The 21178-nt window shown below is 44.8% G+C and overlaps 1 protein-coding gene across 6 annotated transcripts in view; it reads left to right on the top strand.

Annotated features, from left to right (window-relative positions):
* Positions 1-21178, top strand: part of ZNF609 (zinc finger protein 609) — a 99509-nt gene that overhangs the window by 31513 nt on the left and 46818 nt on the right. Inside the window, exon 1 of one of the 6 annotated variants that reach the window (XM_075857830.1) lies at positions 11238-11267. The exons of 4 other annotated variants lie outside the window; for them this stretch is intronic. Coding sequence is in view for 1 of the 2 variants with exons in the window: in XM_075857829.1 (XP_075713944.1) it covers positions 14688-14705 (18 nt within the window). In the remaining variant the exon portion in view is untranslated. Of the gene's footprint in view, positions 1-11237; positions 11268-14505; positions 14706-21178 lie in introns of those variants that run through there. One more of the 6 variants, XM_075857829.1, reaches the window with a different exon arrangement.

Below are 21178 nucleotides of genomic sequence, written 5' to 3'. Positions count from 1 at the left end.
GTTGGATTTTAGGTAGTTGTCGAGTGCTGTTGTTGGAAAGTGCCCAACGACAGATCTGTATCCTATCAATAGAAGCCCACACCATGCCACAGATGAAGGCAAAAATCGATCAGCAATGGTGTTCCATATGACAACCTTCACAGAACACAGATGGAGTTGCATATATTTTCAGTACTCCCTCTTTTACTTATAGTAGATCTTGAAATCTATTCTTTATATCTTCACATTTAGTAACTAGCATTTTTAATTTTTTTTAAAAGTCGATTAGTGTTAGAGGCTCTGTCACCAGATTTTGCAACCCCTATCTGCTATTGCAGCAGATAGGCGCTGCAATGTAGATTACAGTAACGTTTTTATTTTTAAAAAACGAGCATTTTTGGCCAAGTTATGACCATTTTTGTATTTATGCAAATGAGGCTTGCAAAAGTCCAACTGGGCGTGTTGAAAAGTAAAAGTACAAGTGGGCGTGTATTATGTGCGTACATCGGGGCGTGTTTACTACTTTTACTAGCTGGGCGTTCTGACGAGAAGTATCATCCACTTCTCTTCAGAACGCCCAGCTTCTGGCAGTGCAGACACAGCCGTGTTCTCGAGAGATCACGCTGTGACGTCACTCACAGGTCCTGCATCGTGTCGGACGAGCGAGGACACATCGGCACCAGAGGCTACAGTTGATTCTGCAGCAGCATCGGCGTTTGCAGGTAAGTCGATGTAGCTACTTACCTGCAAACGATGCTGCTGCAGAATCAACTGTAGCCTCTGGTGCCGATGTGGCCGACACGATGCAGGACCTGGGGCAGGAAGTGAGTGACGTCACAGCGTGATCTCTCGAGAACACGCTGTGTCTGCACTGCCAGAAGCTGGGCGTTCTGAAGAGAAGTGGATGATACTTCTATACACAACGCCCAGCTAGTAAAATAGTAAACACGCCCCGATGTAACACACATAATACACGCCCAGTTGGACTTTTACTTTAAACACGCCCAGTTGGACATTTGCATAACTACAAAAATGGTCATAACTTGGCCAAAAATGCTCGTTTTTTTAAAAATAAAAACGTTACTGTAATCTACATTGCAGCGCCGATCTGCTGCAATACGAGATAGGGGTTGCAAAATCTGGTGACAGAGCCTCTTTAAGCACTGTTCGCTTTAAGCACAGGGATCCTTGGTTTCACACCAGACCAAGGGCAACATCTCCCTGGAGTTTGTATGTTCTCTCTGTGTTTGCATGGGTTCCTCTGGATACTCTTGTTTCCTCTCACATTCCACATATATCAATAAGTTTAATTGGCTTTCTATAAAATTGACCACGGAGTGTGTCTGATACATTATATGGACAAAAGTATCGGGACGCCTTTACATCTATAGGAGCTTTAATGACCTCCAGTGGTAAATCCATTGACCAGGGATCCGCAACCTTCTGCACTCCAGCTGTTGTGAAACTACAACTACCAGCATGCCCTGACAGCCTTTGTTAGGGCATGCTGGAAGTTGTAGTTTAACATCTGGAGTGCCAAAGGTTGCTGATCCCTGCCATATGCATTAATATAAAGACGGTCTCCCCTTTGCAGATAAAACAACTTCCACTCTTCTGGGAGAGCTTTCTACAAGATTTTGGAGTGTGATCCAGTAGAGCATTTGTAAGGTCAGACAATGATGTTGGACTAGGGCCTTACTCGCCATCTCTGTTCTAGTTCATCCCAAAAGGTGTTTGATGGGGTTGAGGTCAGGGCTCTGTGCAGTGAAGTTCTTCCACACTAAACTCACCCAACCATGTCTTTATGGACCTTGCTTTGTGCACTGGGGCACAGTCATGCTGGAACAGAGAAGGGTCTTCCACAGACTGTTCCTACAAAGCTGGAAGCATACAATTGTCCATAATCTCTTAATATGCTGAAGCATTAAAATTTCCTATCACTGGAACTAAGGGGCCTAGGCAAACACCTGAAAAACAACCCCATAGCATTATCCCTAATTCACCAAACTTTACAGTTGGCACAATGCAGCCAGGCAGGTAACGTTCTCCTGGTGTTCACAAAACCCAGACTCCTTTATCAGACTGTCAGATAGAAGCGTGACTCGTCACTCCACAGAACACGTTTCCGCTCTCTAGAGTCCAGTGGCGGCGTGCTCTACACCACTCCATCTGACACTTGGCATTGTGCTTGGTGGTTAAGGCTTGCATGCAGCTGCTTGGTCAACAAAACCCATGCCATGAAGCTCCTGACACAGTTTTTGTGCTGATCATGCCAGAGGAGGTTTGGAGCTCCACAGTTATTGCGTCAGCAGAGCGGTGGCCACTTTTATGCACGTGGCGCCCCTGCTCTAACTATACATGGTCTGCCACTTTGTGGGTGAGTTGCTGTGATTCCTAAAGGCTTCCACTTTACAATAAAACCACTCGCAGTTCATAGTGGAATATTTAGAAGGGAAGACATTTCACAAATTGACTTGTTACAACAGTGGCATCCTATTACAGTACCACACTGGAATTCACCTGTGGCAATGGGACTGAATGAAACACCTGAAGTAGATGATTAAGAGGTGTGTCCCAATACTTTTGTCCATATAGTGTAGATTGTGAGCCCCATTGACGAATATGAGTGATGGCAATTATGCTGGAAATGTAAAAGATAATAAATAAGTCCCATCCTTGGGCCTCTAATCCCCTGCCAGTGGGATGCTCAATATCATGGGCTGGGGAAATCCCAAGAGCCAGGTAGCCATTGCACCTAAAAATCTGCTGCTGGCGATGCACTTTGTCTTTTTTTGTATATAGTCTACTCCAGATTGCAGCACTCAGTGCATGCAGTATTGCGATTTATAGAGACACCGCAAAAGCAACAACAATCCTGCTGGCTTCACGCTGCAAACCCATAAACTTGTCTGTGTCTGAGATTATTGTATGAAACCCTGATGAACAAGGAAACGAGATCCGGAACTGTAGAGTAAAGTCAGCATGTCCCTGAGCAAAGTGTCAACGTGTTCCTTCCCTGTTCTTTCTCCGTACCCCATGTATTTCTGCACATGTAGAATATCCAGACACTTTCTCCACAGCCAAGTTTACGTGTAAAGACAATTTCTTGTTCTTTGTTTCAATCACTTGCCTACTAGGAATAGGGAGTATAAATGTTTGTTTTATATTTTTTCTCTTTTGTTACGTTGCCCTGATTAGAACACAATGCTAATGGCCACTGTTTAGTATTAAATATATATTTCATATATTCCGTTTGTCTCCGTTCTGTAAGGTTTCCATTTTTTTTAACGGAATCAATAGCGTAGTCGACTATGCTATTGATTCCATAAAAAAAAAATGGAAACTTTACTGAACGGCGACAAGCGGAAACTATTAGCAAGGGAAGCGTTGCCATTGAAATCAATGTTAATGCTAACGGAGAGCTATGGTATCCGTTTGGTTTCCGTTCGTGGGTTCCCCTGACAGAAACGTCTGACGGAACCCTGACGCAGATGTAAACGAAGCCTAAGATATACAATACATAAAGACTTAAAAATTCATCATACAGTGCAAGAATAAGGCGTCCTAAAACCGTGGAAGGACTAGATAATGACTAGATTAAATAATATAAGATCGCATATAATAATAGCATACTAAGGCCCCATGCACACGAACGTGTTTTTGCGTCCGCAATTCCCCCGCAAATCCACGGGAGAATTGCGGACCCATTCATTTCTATGGGACCATACACACTATCCGTGTTTTCACGGGTCTCCGCATGTCCGCAAATCCATGCCGCAGAAACTCAGGACATGTCTTATTACGGCCCGCAAATTCGATGCGGACATGCCCATAGAAGTCAATGGGCCCGTGGAAAATGCGGGTACACCTCCGTGTGTCAACCGCAGTTTGCGGATTTGCGGAAGTGTTGCTAGGCGACGACCGGGAATGAGTTCTGTCGTCATCCTGTTTTACCTAGGCTTTTTTTTTTTTATCCGCATTTTGCGGATTACATACGGATGAACTGCGGAGGGCATTTCACGGAACACGGTCCTGGAATTTGCGGACCAGAAAAATACTACGGTCGTGTGCATGAGGCCTTAGGGTTTACTTGGATGAGCTATAAAGGATTTTACATGCCCATGGCAGAAATAGTGGGGTAAGTGTCCTCAACCTCCGGGATGACACCAGACCTGACGCGCGTCTCAGCGTTGCCTTCGTCTGGGGTAGTCATTATCTAACTAGTTCAGGAGTAGACCTTGGTCTCCTACCTAACACACATACTGCACACTACTGCGTTTTTGATAGTTTACCTATAGTATGCATTCTTCTTCTCCATTGTGGGATTTTGATGTAATCCTCAACGTGTGATATTTATCACCTCTCGATATCTGCCTATATAATATTTATTACCTCTAGATATCGGCCTATGGTAATTCGGCTTGTCTCCTTTATGATTTTCAATACCGATAGCTCATCCAGTATACATGGCCCTTGTGTGGGCTCAAAATTAGCAATGTGTGCTCTGGGATGCCGTGATTTGCCCCGAGGACGACTGACACCTATGCTGGTGTATGCGCGAGTGCCACGTCTGTCAAACAGGCAGATCAGGGCATCCAGAGGTTCCCCGATCCCCTTGTCGCAAAATGAGTTGACTGCACTTGATACCAGAACTTGTAGGGGGGGTTTAAAAAAACAATAAACATTTTCTTATTTCCTGACAAGTGGTATTTAAGGGACAACTTTGTATCTAGATACGCAGAGTTGATGCTAATAACAGCGTATTTAGATACCTGGAGCTTGTAGTATGAAATCTGTGCCACCGTACAAACCATCAATATGTGGTATTATATGTGCAGCGTCTGTTGACATAGTATAATCTATTCAAAATTTATTACTAGATTATTGTGAAACACAAATCTATGGAGCTTGGATTTACTATAACATAATTATTTTATACGTTTGTCAATACGTTCCTAAAAAAAATAATAAAATTGTTCTTTTAACCCCTTAATGGCCGGCCTATTTTAAACCTTAATGACCAAGCTATTTTTTGCGTTTTCCATCATTGCATTCCAAGAGCTATAACTTTTTTTTATTTTTGCATCATAAGGTCTTGTTTTTTGCGGGACAAGTTGTATTTTTAAATAGCACCATTTTGTGGTACATATAATTTATTGAGTAACTTTTGTTAACTTTTTTTGGGGGGTAATGGAAAAAAACCCCATACATTTTGCCATTTTTTTGTGTCTTAGATTTACGCCGTTTACTGTGTGGTATAAATTAACATAGCTTTATTCAGTGGGTCTATACGATTGTAGCGATTAAAAATTAATATAGATTTTGTATGTATATAGCTTTTATATTTATACACAGTAAAAACACTTTTTTTTCAAAATGTATTTGTTTTTGTGTCGCCATGTTTTATGAGCCTTAGGCCTCATTCACACGACAGGGTCCGAGTGTCGGCCGGGAAAATCTGCCGTTTTTGGCCGATTTGCATCCGTTCCGATTCCGTTCCGGGCCGAGTTGCCGTTTTTACCGGCCGATTTGGACCCGATTTGCATCCGTTTTTTTCCCTGTCCGTTTTAAAATAGGATGAATTTCATTTAAATTTGTTGCCACACACAGCCCTTTGTAGATAATGCCACAGCCCCCCTGGTAGGTAATGCCACCCAGCCCCCTGTAGGTGATGCCACCCAGCTCCCTGTAGGTGATGCCACCCAGCCCCTGCAGGTAATGCCACCCAGCCCCCTGTAGGTGATGCCACCCTTCCCCCTGTAGGTGATGCCACCCTGCCCCCTGTAGGTGATGCCACCCTTCCCCCTGTAGGCGATGCCACCCTGCCCCCTGTAGGCGATGCCACCCAGCCCCCTGTAGGCATACCACCCTGTCCCCTGTAGGTAATGCCACCCAGCCCCCTGTAGGTGATGCCACCCAGCCCCCTGTAGGTGATGCCACCCAGCCCCCTGTAGGTGATGCCACCCAGCCCCCTGTAGGTGATGCCACCCAGCCCCCTGTAGGTGATGCCACCCAGCCCCCTGTAGGTGATGCCACCCAGCCCCCTGTAGGTGATGCCACCCAGCCCCCTGTAGGTGATGCCACCCAGCCCCCTGTAGGTGATGCCACCCAGCCCCCTGTAGGTGATGCCACCCAGCCCCCTGTAGGTGATGCCACCCAGCCCCCTGTAGGTGATGCCACCCAGCCCCCTGTAGGTGATGCCACCCAGCCCCCTGTAGGTGATGCCACCCAGCCCCCTGTAGGTGATGCCACCCAGCCCCCTGTAGGTGATGCCACCCAGCCCCCTGTAGGTGATGCCACCCAGCCCCCTGTAGGTGATGCCACCCAGCCCCCTGTAGGTGATGCCACCCAGCCCCCTGTAGGTGATGCCACCCAGCCCCCTGTAGGTGATGCCACCCAGCCCCCTGTAGGTGATGCCACCCAGCCCCCTGTAGGTGATGCCACCCAGCCCCCTGTAGGCGATGCCACCCAGCCCCCTGTAGGCGATGCCACCCAGCCCCCTGTAGGCGATGCCACCCTGCCCCCTGTAGGCGATGCCACCCTGCCCCCTGTAGGCGATGCCACCCTGCCCCCTGTAGGCGATGCCACCCACCCTGCCCCCTGTAGGCGATGCCACCCACCCTGCCCCCTGTAGGCGATGCCACCCACCCTGCCCCCTGTAGGCGATGCCACCCACCCTGCCCCCTGTAGGCGATGCCACCCACCCTGCCCCCTGTAGGCGATGCCACCCTGCCCCCTGTAGGCGATGCCACCCTGCCCCCTGTAGGCGATGCCACCCTGCCCCCTGTAGGTGATGCCACCCTGCCCCCTGTAGGTGATGCCACCCTGCCCCCTGTAGGTGATGCCACCCTGCCCCCTGTAGGTGATGCCACCCTGCCCCCTGTAGGTGATGCCACCCTGCCCCCTGTAGGTGATGCCACCCTGCCCCCTGTAGGTGATGCCACCCTGCCCCCTGTAGGTGATGCCACCCTGCCCCCTGTAGGTGATGCCACCCTGCCCCCTGTAGGTGATGCCACCCTGCCCCCTGTAGGTGATGCCACCCTGCCCCCTGTAGGTGATGCCACCCTGCCCCCTGTAGGTGATGCCACCCTGCCCCCTGTAGGTGATGCCACCCTGCCCCCTGTAGGTGATGCCACCCTGCCCCCTGTAGGTGATGCCACCCTGCCCCCTGTAGGTGATGCCACCCTGCCCCCTGTAGGTGATGCCACCCTGCCCCCTGTAGGTGATGCCACCCTGCCCCCTGTAGGTGATGCCACCCTGCCCCCTGTAGGTGATGCCACCCTGCCCCCTGTAGGTGATGCCACCCTGCCCCCTGTAGGTGATGCCACCCTGCCCCCTGTAGGTGATGCCACCCTGCCCCCTGTAGGTGATGCCACCCTGCCCCCTGTAGGTGATGCCACACAGCCCCTGTAGGTTGCACCCATCCCCCCCCCCCCTTCCAGGAGAAGTCACTGACTTCAATGTCCATATATGGACAGTGTAGTCACTGACTTCTCCTGAAGAGGAATTCCCTGCCACAGGTCGGGAATTCCGCTTCAGAAGTGAGTGACGTCACTGTGTCCATATATGGACAGTGTAGTCACTCACTTCTCCTGTAGCGGAATCCCCGGCCATAGAGTCGGGGATTCCGCTGCAGAAGTACGTGACTTTGCTGTGTCCATATATGGACAGTGTAGTCACGCACTTCTCCTGTAGCGGCATCCCCGGCCATAGAGTCGGGGATTCCGCTGCAGAAGTGCGTGACTTCGCTGTGTCCATATCTGGACAGTGTAGTCACGCACTTCTCCTGTAGCGGAATCCCCAATCCCCGGCCGGGGATTGGGGATTCCGACTCCTACAGCGAGCAATAAAAGACCCTCCTCCTCCTCCTCACATGCACTCTGCACTAGGAGGAGGAGGAGAGAGAGTGCGCGAGCGACGGTAGACCCGGCCATCACTCGGGACACATTCCGGTGATGGCCGGGTATTACCCGGCCCCATAGACTTCTATGGGAGCCGGGCGGCCGGGCACCCGGCCGAAAATAGAGCATGTCCTATTTTTTGACGGCCGGTTCTCCCGGCCGTCCAAAAATCGGTCGTGTGAATAGCCCCATTAGGGGTCTATTATTCCTAATGCAGCCGGGTGCCGGACGATTTATGAACGGCCGGCACCCGGCCGGGAAACCCTGTCGTGTGAATCCCGCCTTAATTGTTTTATTTATATGCCGATGCAGCTGTATGAGGGCTTGGTTTTTTGCGGGACGACTTCTGGTTTTTAATGGTACCGTTTTGGAGTACATGTGACTTTTTGATCACTTTATATCAAATTTTTTTGAAGGCAGGAAAGCAGCAATTCTGGCATTGTTTTTTTACGGCGTTCACCGTGCGGATTAAATAACATAATCGCTTTATGGGTGCGGCAATACCAAATATGTGTAATGTTAATTTTTTTGTATTTAAACCCTTTTATTTTTTTTATTTATTTATTTTTTTTAATTCCAGACACCTTTAAAATATATATCTTTATAGCGGTCCGAGTTCTGTTTTTCAGATCCAGGGCATCAAATCTCCTAGATAGATTTGAAAGTTATCATGCCTGCAGCTGCCTAGAGGGAGTATTGGAGCTTACGGCATACGGTCTTATTCACAATGTATAACCGTATGCAGTAAGCTCCCTTTAGGGGCCGCTGCAGGAAGCCAGCATACTATCTTTTACATCTATAATCTGTGTAGAAAAGCTTTGAAAACCGGAGCTCTGACCACTATAAACATATATTAAGAAATTAATCGCCACAAGAATATTTGAACCTAGCTAGTTTTTTTTTTTTTTTTACAAATGTTATTCATAGACTGGATATTCACTTTAATGTTGTTTTAGCAGAGAAATGTCCTTGGTCATTTCTGTGCAATAAATCTTAATGTATATTGCCAGCTTCAAGACACTGTCACTACATAATGAGATCGGCGCTGTAATGTAGGGGACAGCAGTGCTTTTTATTTAGAAAAACTATCTATTTTCACCACATTAGGAGCGATTTTAGCTTTATGCTAATTAGTTTCTTAATACCCAAGTGGGCGTGTTTTTACTTTACCAAGTCGGCGTTGTACAGAGGAGTGTGTGACGCTGACCAATCAGTGACCAACCAGCGTCATGCACTTCTCTCCATTCCTTTAGTCCGCGCATACTGACACTGTGTTGTTCGCTATGTGCTGTCTTATACTGACATATTGCCTCTTTAAAGGGAACCTGTCACCAGCATTTTACCTATTAAACCAACTATACCTGGTGGTAGTGGGTGAAAAATCATTTCTATTTAACCTATAATTATCTTCTTAGTCGGCTCTGTAGCTTTAGTATTTAGCTTTTTAGTGTTCCCACACCGTATGCTAATGAGAATAAAAGAGTCAGATCTTCATTTGAAAAGAGTCAAATCTTCGTTTGGAAAGAGTCATATCTTCATTCCTCAAGTCTTTCCAAGTTTAATCCGCCTCCTTACTTTTGATTGACAGCTCCTCGCCTTCCCCCAGCACACAAAATCCCGCGCTTGTGCATTGATGTCCTCTTTTGGTGTGTGCGCACAAAGGGACACCGCATAATTACGATAAAAGGCGCAAAACGTTTGCAGACCGATATTTACAGTCGAAAGAGGAGTTTAGGAGCGGGGATAACGGCAATGAACTTTTTATAGCAGCGACCAGTGAGGGAGAAGTAAAGTTCAATAGGTGAAATGCTGGTGACAGGTTCCCTTTAAGTAATGAACTGTTATATCTGTTTCATAATTAACCCGCTTAAGCTCTGTCCAAATACATACGTTTTGATATGCGTTCCATTGAGTTTAATAGATAGGGGGAGATGTATTAAAGGGGTTGTCCGTTTTTTTATTTTTTTTTTATCTCCTACATAATCTGATTTGCGTTGTAATGTAGATAACAGTCGTTTTTATTTTGAAAAATTATCATTTTTGAGCAAGTTATGAGCAATTTTAGATTTATGCTAATTAGAGAAGTGTATGACGCTGACCAATCAGTGACCAATCGGCGTCCTACACTTCTCTCCATTCATGTCCATTTGTTCTCACTGCACAGCGAGATCTCGCTGTGCTGTCACATACACCCACATTAATTTTACTGAAGTGTCTTCAGAGTGAATAGACATCACCTCCAGCCAGGACACGATGTCTATTCACACTCCCGACACTTCTGTAAAGTTTGTGTGGGACTTAATCACAGCACAGCCTGATCTCATGAGATCACGCTGTGCTGTGTCCGTAAATAGGGCATGTGAACATACCCTTACTGACGTAATTCGGGCGTTTTACGCCTAGAATTACGTCCGAAAATACGGCTCTAAACCGCCGGCAAACATCTGCCCACTGAAATCAATGGGGTTACGATGTTCTGTGCACACGGGCTTTTTTTTTTTACGTGCCGCTGTCAAAAGAAGGCACGTAAAAAGACGGCCGCCTCAAAGAAGTGCATGTCACTTCTTGAGACGTAATTGGAGCCGTTTTTCATTGACTACATTGAAAAACTGCTCCAATTACGTCCGTAATTGACGTCGCAAAAAATGCGAGTACGAGCAATTACGTCTGAAATTCAGTAGCTGTTTTCGCCTGAAAACAGCTCCGTAATTTCAGGCGTATTGGACGCTGCCGTGTGAACATACCCTCAGTCCCACAAAAACGTTACCGAAGTGTTGGGAGTGTGAATAGACATTGCGTCTTGGCTGGGGGTGATGTCTATTCACTCTCAAGACACTTCAGTAAAGTTAATTTGGGTGTATGTGACAGTACAGCGTGATCTCACGAGATCATGCTGTGAATAGAAATGGACATGAATGGAGAGAAGTGTATGATGCTGATTACTCACTGATTGGTCAGCCTCATACACTCCTCTGTACAACGCCCACTTGGTCTAAAGTAAAAACACGGGCAGTTGTCTAAGAAACTAATTAGCATAAATCTAAAATTGCTCATAACTTGCTAAAAAGTGATTGTTTTTCAAAATAAAAACCACCGTTCTCCACATTACAGCGCCGATCAGATTATGTAGGAGATAGGGCACTTATAATGTGGAGACAGCCTCTTTAATTTATTTATAGAATAGGGAATTATACAGATTTCTAATATACGTGTGTTTAAAATTCTGCTCACGTACTTTATTTATATCAGGGCATGAGGCATTACTCTTCTCCCTGTCGCCTCTGTTGTTAATAAAGTTAAATAAATAAAAAAACAACAACATGACAACATCTCATAGAGACAGGCAGTTATTTTATAAATCATCTAGAGACCGTGAATATACGGACAGTGAGTCAATTGTTTATCATTATTCCACCATTAGTCCTATTCACATAGCCCATGTTGCCCCTATACATTTGTGTGAGTGTTGGTCACGTCATTGAAGCCATGTTTTGCCATATTCAGTAAGGCCCCATGCACACGACCATATTTTTCATCCGATTATTTCTATGGGCTATGGACACCTTTCCAGATTTTGACGGATGGATGTCCGTGCCGTAGAAATTCTAGAACATGTCAGTTTTTTGTCCGTAATTATGGTACTGAAGCGTTGCTATTTGACGCCAGGAGATTAGCCAAGATTCCTCCCTGTTTTTATGTGGATCCGTAAATACGGATGCACTACGGATCGTAGTTTACAGACAACGTTCCGTATATGCAGATGATTTGCGGATGACTAAAGGACTATGGATCCGTATTTACGGGATGGAGGAAAAACACGGTCGTGTGCATGGGGCCTGGTTTGTGGATGGATTACACTGGAGTAATCTGCGGGCTATACCATTCCACCGTGACAGGGGTCTCATGCACTATAATAAATGTATGTGAGCAGAATTGCTAATACATGTAATAGAAAACTGTATGATTTCCTATTCTACAAATAAGTAAAAAAATAAATAAAAACTGGGCAATCTCTTTAAGACTAAAGTTTCAAACGCCAGGATTAATCTGAAGTGCGTTGTATTAAAATACCCCAAATTGCACGCTTCTTAAAACATTTGGAGCATTTTGTCCTGTGCCAAAGTCAGAAAATGTTATAAGCGCGTGTAAATTATTGACACTTAGTGCCAATTAAATGACTATAAACTTAGTAAATGTGTCGGACCACTATTGACCGTGCCGTTTCCTGCTGAACCCCACTCCCTTTCCTTACCATATTCATATTATTGTGCAAATCTAGTGCGTGCCATCATTTGTGACCCTTCTACTCCCAAATACTGACACATTTCAGTTGATAAATTCCCCTGTAGTTTTTTTTTTTCCCCTCTTGTACCAGACAGATCCAGGACAAGAACATATACGCCATACGCTAAGATCGGTCTTTCAATTAACGTCTATGCTATTTAGCACATTATCCAGATGTAAACCCGTCAAACATAAGCCAAAAAGGACACCCGTTTGACATATGTTGGCCCCAAAGAAACCTATGGAAATGTCCCACCATATGTTGTATTCCTTATTACTGGAAATGCCACCCTTTATCTTTTCTTTATTGTCTGAGTGGTCTCTTGTGCATGTTGGGACACCTGAGCAATACGTGGTCCGTTTGCTGTTGTCTTTAGATGATGCTTAACTTCCAGGCATCCCTTCACAGTCCCAGTTCTGCACTAGACTGCGGGAGCACATCCAAGATCTGAGCTGATCCTCTCCGGAATGCAGTCCTAATGCTTTTTTAATCTGTCGATTTATTGTTGTTGGCTGGGAGAGCCCCGAGCTGGCAGAATGCCACACACCCGCTCTGAGACCAAGTAACAAGAAGGAGATGTGTTCAGCACAGGCAGCGATGCAAGGAATTGAAAACACACTTCAAAAAAAAAAAAATGCCCTTAACAGACACAAACTGCTATTAAATAGCGGTCTGTATTTCCTTTGTTCTTTTTCTATGTAGGTTTAAAACCTTTACTTTTCATGATTACACGTATGATAGGATTTTACTTTTACATATTATATTTAGGTTTTTATTTTAAAAAAATCATTCAATCCTTGCCGTTTTATGCGGACTGCCCCTCCCCCGCATCCCCGCAGTGACCAGCATTTACAATTAAACAATCTGTTGATAATTATGGTTTTTATTCTTATTTAACCCTTACATCGCCATGGCAGTTTTTGTTTCTTTTCATCTCCTGTCTTCCAAGAGCCCTAACTTTTTTTATTTTTCTGTCGACGTGGTTTTGTCTGACATGTTTTTTTGCGGAACGAGTTGTAGTTTTTAATGGCACTATTTAATGTACCATATAATTTACGGAGAAACTTAAGTTATTTTGTGGAATGGGGAAAAAAACAGCAATTTCGCTATTGTTACTTTGGGTTTTGATTTTATGCCATTCACATCATGGTAAGAAAAATAACATGTTAACAATATTCTGCAGGTTAATATGGTTTCGGCGACACCACATTTACATGGGATGTCACATGACCAGCTAGTGTTTGATAAGTTCAGGACCTCCCTGTAGTGCAGGATGTCACACATCACATGACTTCTCTCCCCCCTGGTCTCTGGAGGAATGGTGTTTTACATGCTGGGCAGCAGAACAGCAGAGCTCTGTTTCAGTAGCAGACAGTAATCCACATTGTAGTAGAGGGGCATGAAGGCAGCAGTTAAAGGGGTTATCCTGGACATTTCCAAATCTGCAGCAGGGCACAGGATGGTGTAAAATAATATACTGGCAGATACTTACCCCCTGTTGTGCCCCAGTGCGCTGAGGCCGCGTTCTCCACGTCTCGGGCACCAGAAGCTCCCGCAGCGGCCACTGCAGCCAACCGCTGGCCTTAGCAATGATGTTGCCAAGAACCTTTTCATGACACAAACGAGTGTGACAGACGCTGACTGAAGACCGGGATCTGTGGAAAGTTGATCTGCCTGTCAGATTTTCTTCGGTCGCTGTCAAGTCCTGGTAAAGTCGCTCATGCCGAACTACAGTTTGGCCTCCCATAAATAGAAGCCCAATAGTTGATTTGTCATTTTAGCTTATCTTTATAAAAAATGACGACTTTCACAAACCAACCATGAACGACGTTGTCATCTGAAATCCCTGGTAAGCGGAACACCCTTGAGTCCTGCTTTTCACAAATCCAAGGTATCGGGTATGGCGATTACCAACTGGTGCCTAACTTTTTGCGTTGTCTTTCCATTATTGAGCCATTAAACAGAAACCATCTGCTGGTATAACGAACTCCTAAAATCTAGAGTATTTTGTCCACTTCCAGGCACGGGCTTTCAAGCAGATTGTTATTGGCCACACAATTTTGTAGGTAAACCATTTTTTCCGCAAAACTGTGCGGTCATTAACAATCTTAAACTGTTGTTAACCTGCATAATCGTGCGGTTAATACGTTTGAAAGCTCCGCCCACCGCATGCAGACGCCGCTACGTGGGGCTGTACCCTTAGTGTTAGATTAAAATAGCATCAGGCTGACATTGTCTCTGTTACTCCAGATGAAGCTCCTCCCACTCCAGTCACATGACGTATTTTTGAAAAAATTCCTACATGGAATATCTGCTGCAACTGCCATTTTAGGTAGCGCTCATTGCGATTACCTCATCGAGGCCTCATTTTCAGAAAATCGTTTGAAGCGACAACCACAGTTAGTGAGGACGGGTCATGTTTATCGCACAGATAATATTAGAAAATCTTTTTGTGGTATTGACAACTACGCGATCTGTAGTGCCTGTATTGTGCCAATAAAGTGGGCAGAGGGGCTGTCGCAATGACGACCACTTTGAAGGTGAGATTGAGATAATGAAATATATTAGGGAACTGCTCAAATTGTGCTTCCCAAATGTTTTTGTCAAAGGAGTTGTCTGAGCGTTAACAGTAGGGACCAAGTGGTTGTCCCACCAGAACAGCCCCCCTATCTGGTTGCTGCGTGACCGTTGGTAAAGCGCTGACATTGCAGGGAGAAGTGAGCGTATGAATTATGTACTGCGGAAAGTGATAAATGTATATTGTTGGGAAACTCCTATAACCTTATTTTATGGCATATTTAGCAGCGATATCCCATTTATTACCTTAATATGTCCTAATTGGCCATAATAAAGGTTATCATTTGACACAATGTATTCTACATTGCAGAGAGAAAATGTAGTATTAAACGTAATTAGCATTGCGGTTCTGCGTTCGTATGTGGGTAACATATTGTCTACCTTTTTTGTGTGGGTTTCCTTTCATTTAATTTGGTTTCCTCCCACATCCAAAAAACCATACACGTTTATTACCTGGCTTTCTGTGAAATAGGACTGAGCGTATTTTGCTGGCCATAGCATAAGAAATCTGACAAATAAATACTTGTTCAGCCTACATATATAGGCCTTGACCCCATAAACATTCACAATAAGACTGAGCTCTGCTGCCTGACACCACTGCCAGTGCTTATCGCTAGGAGTAAACACACGGAGATGTCTGGCTACAACGCATGATCATAATACTCTCTGTGGATCAGTTGACGTTTATCCAAAAAATTGTGAGCCCCACTGGGTACTTATTGGTGTGAGTGAATAACATTTTTAGTGCGCAAACGTATTTTACAGTGCTGTTAACAAAATAAATAAGGCCTTGTGTGCATCACGTTTATGCCCTACGTTTAGCCTGTATGTTGGGAAAGCTCCTCAAGTATATGCTAAACGTGTCCATAGCGCTTTATTAGCCCGATAAAGGCTTGGCGTACGTCAGTATACCTTTTTTTTTTTTAAGGCTGGAATAGCACTGTAGACTGTGCTTTCTCATCCCGTTTAATCCTGTAAAGAAAAAGAAAAAAGGATACTGTACACTTTTTTTTTTTTTTTTTTTTACTATGGGTGACATATGCATCGGGAAGCTCCGGTGACCTAACTGTCCATATATGGAAAGTATTACTGGAGCTTCCCAATGCTGCAGAGGCCGCTTTGCCCGCAAACTCCGGCTGCTCTATCAGGCAATGTGAGCTCTGGGATCCACCCAGAGAATCCCCACACGCACGGTGGCCCTAACGCACCTTCTGAGCAGGAACTTCTCTGGGGTAGCCCCAGTGACATAACTGGGCAATTACGTCACTGAGACTACTCCAATGAAGCTCCACAACAGCTGGCGTCTTCAGCTGACTTACTGCATGGCGCCCTGCAGGACCTCCTCCCCCTGATTGAAGCACTTTGATTGCAGCCGCAGAACCCGGCTATTATCTTGGTCCAAGGAAAAATTACCGGAGCTTCTCTGAGGTAGCCCCAGTGACGTAACTTCCTGGCTGCATCACTGTGGCTACACCAGGGAAGCCACAGTGATGTAGCTTCCCTGGGGGGGAGATACTAGCCGGAGACTCTGGCTGCCTTCAAAGCAGCCGGGGAGGCTCGCTGAAGTCTCGTTCAGTGCCCCTAGGAGCTTTACTCCCCCAATGGCAACACTTAGAAAGCAGCCGGAGTCTATGGCTTCTTTTTTATCCCGGGTATGCTATGTCACTGGAACTTCTATGGGGAACCCCTAGTAATGTAACTGGCCAGTTAAGTCACTGGGGGTACCCCAGAGAAGCTCTGGTGCTGTAGCTTTACCGGGCCGAGATAGTAACCGGGAACTCCGGCAGCTCGGAAGGTGCAATAGGGCCGTGGGTGGGGTTGTTCTCCGTGTGGATCCCAGAGGATCCCACAGAGCCGACATTTCCAGTCAGGACGGCCAGTGTCTTCGGGCAGGGTAGCCTCCCTGTATTGGGAAGCACTATACTGTCCATATATGGACAGTTACATCACCGAGGCTTTCCAACGTATTCATTAAACGGAGGCCAGTGACGAATGCCTACGAGTGGCATCCATCACTTACAGGTATTTTGTATCCATTTAATGGATACGTCATGAACAGGGTCGTCGGAGCCCATGGCGTATCCGTTATACTGAAACCATTAGAGCCTCTGAGTGACTGATGCCACTGAAAGGCATATATCACAGCCTATGTTTAACGTATTTGTCGGGAGCTTTTCCTAAAGTATATGATAAATGTAGGACAAAAAAAAGTGATGTGTATAGGGCCTAAACTGGACAGGGTTCATGTGCATTGGGAAGCAGCACTAACCTGTTAAATATTGGAAATATTTATTCTTATAACTATATACGCTAAATGTTATGTGCAAAAACACATTCACCAACACAGGGCTCGTTTTTCCAACTCCTGGGTGGTGCCTGTCCCTGTTATTTGTGTGTCTTACCCCCTCCCCCCTCGTAACATATCCCACATGCTCACCCATGTAATCCCTTGGTATAGTGACTGTAGTGCATGTCCCATAGGTACAGACCGTGTTTGTGTATTTACCTTGTTGCTACCGTTAGAAAAAAACAAAACTTGCTGAACCAGCTTTCATACATGTATTCATCGGACAAGCACGGCATGGCCTGCTGGAAGGGAAGTGAGTGCCAGTGCTTATTAACTGACAGAACTATGTGGTGACCCACTGCTGGGCTGGCACACTCTTCTGTACAGAGGTTATGTACACATGCGCCTAACTGTCATAACCAACCAACATCCAATAACACCGATTTTTGGTATAGAATTCACATTTTTTTTTTCAGGGGGTAAATAGCATATATTCATACAAGTATGATGAGAAACACGACATGATATTAAAAAGGCCTAATGCAGATAGTGTTAGTGTTGCCGATAGCAACCAGTCTGGTGCCAGCCATGCTATACTGCCCATAAAAGAGCACTATTGTGTTTTTGTCAATGGAGAAAGCGGGCAGATAAAATGCTACAGATACAGAGAAATTGCTACAGTAATAAAAGAATGAAGTGACGGTTAGGAAATGTACGGTGCGTACCTCCTCAGGTTGGACGGGAATTCCTTTTCTGTCAGTATGTTAATGATGGAGGCCGGCTGCGTTCCTCCGCAGTGTTTGACTCGGCATATTAATAGATACGTTTTCTTGAATTCTTTATTTGCTAATAAACATATATATATATATATATATATATATATATATATATATATATATACACACTACACAGCAAACCCTCTTGACTATATTTTGTCCTCTAGTAGTGTCAACATGGAGTCACTTCTATGACTAGTGTGTGCTGCGAATATAAACTTTATCTCTCAAATCGTGATGTCATTTCCACATTGCTGCTACTAGAAATATAAATGACACACTCCTATGAGGAGAATCCCCCAGCAGAGACCTTCAAGCCAATTTTCTCATTTGTAATATGACCGCAGACAAATGGTTGCCATGCTGCTTACAATGGTACAAGTCAAGTATATTGTCTGCAGGAGGTTGTGTGCATAGAGCAATTTCACTTGTTTTTTCTCTGCCACTCTCCGCCACTCGTTTTCCTTCCTCCTTTGTTTCTCTTATTCCTCGTTCTCATCTCCGTGGTATTGCTCCCATGCCCTCTCTAATTGTAGGTGTTGATAAGGGGCGACTAGCCACCCCTTCCCCATTCTCTAGGCACACTCCGTCTCCTCCCAACCTTCAGGTAATGGTAAAATAAAGAGTTGGCGGCTATCTCCCCGTGGTGATCCTGCTTCTGTGTGAGGTTGGTAGTACTGGGGAGTGATTATGGGATTGTGTGGGGGAGGGGGTGGGTTGTCAGGTGAGTACATATCTGAGGCTGCCTCTCCTGTGCACGTGTTACTATGCAAATTTATCCTGGAAATGTCATTATATATGTTTATTTGTATGCAGATGGCGTGCGTGTATGTCAATAATTGGGGGGGGATGTGATGTTCAAATACTTCAAGCTGATTTTTCCCTACCATACAGATTATAAAAGAGATTGTAATTGTGTCTCCGTCTCCTTCACACTCCCACTATTCACTCTTCCCTGTCGCCACCTCCATTACCACCTCACTTGGTTCATTAAACGCCTTGCTGCTTGAGACTACTGATGTGCCTTAATTCAGGTTAACCTCTTCCCAGCTGCAGGGCTGGCGCAGAATCCAACATCAAGTGTATGCCACTTGACATTCACATGATAATAAGCGCTCACCGCAATCTATCACAAAACACGAGCGGTTACTGAGGTGAGTGCCGTGCATCCCCATCTGAAGCTCCCACTGCTGTCAGGGGGCTCTGGCTGTTATGCCTGTCAGGTGGCTGCGCAGCCATGTCCATGTGAAAACCTAGATGAAACACGCGAAATGTAGCGCAGTGCCTCTGCGGGTCCATTCAGACGTTGCGGTTAAAATGTAACCTGATCGAAAAACTGCATTCGAAAAGCGGATGCGTTTTGTTTTTTATTGCGATTTGGTGCGTTTTTTTTTATGCGGCAGCGTTTTTACCGTAATTTTAGCCGCAACTTCTGAATGGACCCTAAAGTCAGTAATTCTGTCCCTATTTACCAGTGCAAGGATCTAAGAAGAAATTCTAGTGTATCACGGTATGACATGTCACTTACTAAGATCTGAACATTCTTAAAGGAGCCTGCCTGGAAGTAACCATTAAATCTGATCTTATTAACCCCTTCCCTCTTTAGCCACTTTTGACCTTCCTGACAGAGCCTCATTTTTCAAATCTGACGTGTCACTTTATGTGGTAATAACTCCGGAAAGCTTTCACCTATCCAAGCGATTCTGAGACTGTTTTCTCGTGACACATTGGACTTTATGTTACTGGCAAAATTTGCTCGATATGTTCAGTATTTAATTGTGAAAAACACCAAAAATTCGCGAAAAATTGCAAAAATTAGCATTTTTCTCAATTTAAATGTATCTGCTTGTAAGACAAGCAGTTATACCACACAAAATTGTTGCTAATTAACATCCCCCATATGTCTACTTTAGATTGGCATCGTTTTTTGAACATCCTTTTATTTTTCTATGACCTCACAAGGCTTAGAACTTTAGCAGCAATTTCTCACATTTTCAAGAAAATTTCAAAAGGCTATTTTTACAGGGGCCAGTTCAGTTGTGAAGTGGCTTTGAGGGCCTTATATATTAGAAACCCCCAAAAAGTCACCCCATTTTAAAAACTTCACCCCTCAAAGTATTCAAAACAGCATTTAGAAAATGTCTTAACCCTTTACACATTTCACAGGAATTAAAGCAAAGTAGAGGTGAAATTTACAAATTTCATATTTTTCTGCAGAAATAAATTTTTAATACAATTTTTTTTATAACACAGATGGTTTTACCAGAGAAATGCAACTCAATATTTGTTGCCCAGTTTCTGCAGTTTTAGGAAATATCCCACATGTGGCCGTAGCGTGCTACTGGACTGAAGCACCGGCCTCAGAAGCAAAGGAGCACCTAGTGGATTTTGGGGCCTTATTTTTGTTAGAATATATTTTAGGCACCATGTCAGGTTTGAAGGGCTCTTGCAGTGACAAAACAGTAGAAATCCCTCAAAAGTGACCCCATCTGGGAAACTAGACACCTCAAGGAAATTATCTAGGGGTGTAGTGAGCATTTTGACCGCACAGGTTTTTTACAGAAATTATTGGAAGTAGGCCGTGAAAATTAAAATCAACATTTCTTTAAAGAAAATGTAGGTTTAGCGATTTTTTTCCTCATTTCCACAAGGACTAAAGGAGAAAAAGCACCGCAAAATTTGTAAAGCAATTTCTCCCGAGTAAAACACTACCCCACATGTGGTAATAAACGGTTGTTTGGAGACACGTCGAGGCGGAGAAGGGAAAGAGCGCTATTTGGCTTTTGGAGTTCACATTTAGCAGGAATGGTTTGCGGAGGCCATGTCACATTTACAAAGACCCTGAGGGGACAAAACAATGAAAACGCCCAAAAAGGGACACCATTTAGGAAACGACACCTCTTGAGGAATTCATCTAGGGGTGTAGTGAGCATTTTGACCCCACAGATGTTTCATAGAATTTATTAGAATTAGGCAGTAAAAATAAAAACAGTCCTTTTTCTTCAATAAGACGTAGCTTTAGCGCAAATTTTTTCATTTTCTCAACAAATAAAGGAAAAAAAGAACCCAACATTTGTAAAGCAATTTCTCCCGAGTACGGCAATACCCCATATGTGGTCATAAACTGCTGTTTGGGCAAACGGCAGGGCTCAGAAGGGAAGGACTGCCATTTGGAGTGCAGATGTTGCTGGATTGGTTTCTGGGCGCCTGTGGGCCCAAAACAGTGGAAATCCCCCAGAAGTGACCCCATTTTGGAAACTACACCCCTCAATGCATTTACCAAGGGGTGTAGTAAGCATTTTAACCCTGCAGGTGTTTTTTTTAGAAATTAGTGTTCACTCGATGTTGCAGAGTGAAAATGGGATTTTTTTCC

The sequence above is a fragment of the Rhinoderma darwinii genome, chromosome 3, assembly GCF_050947455.1.
Source record: "Rhinoderma darwinii isolate aRhiDar2 chromosome 3, aRhiDar2.hap1, whole genome shotgun sequence".
Taxonomy (NCBI): Eukaryota; Metazoa; Chordata; class Amphibia; order Anura; family Rhinodermatidae; genus Rhinoderma; species Rhinoderma darwinii.
The sequence above is the reverse complement of the archived record's forward strand: the minus strand, read 5'-3'. Positions and strand labels throughout refer to the sequence as shown.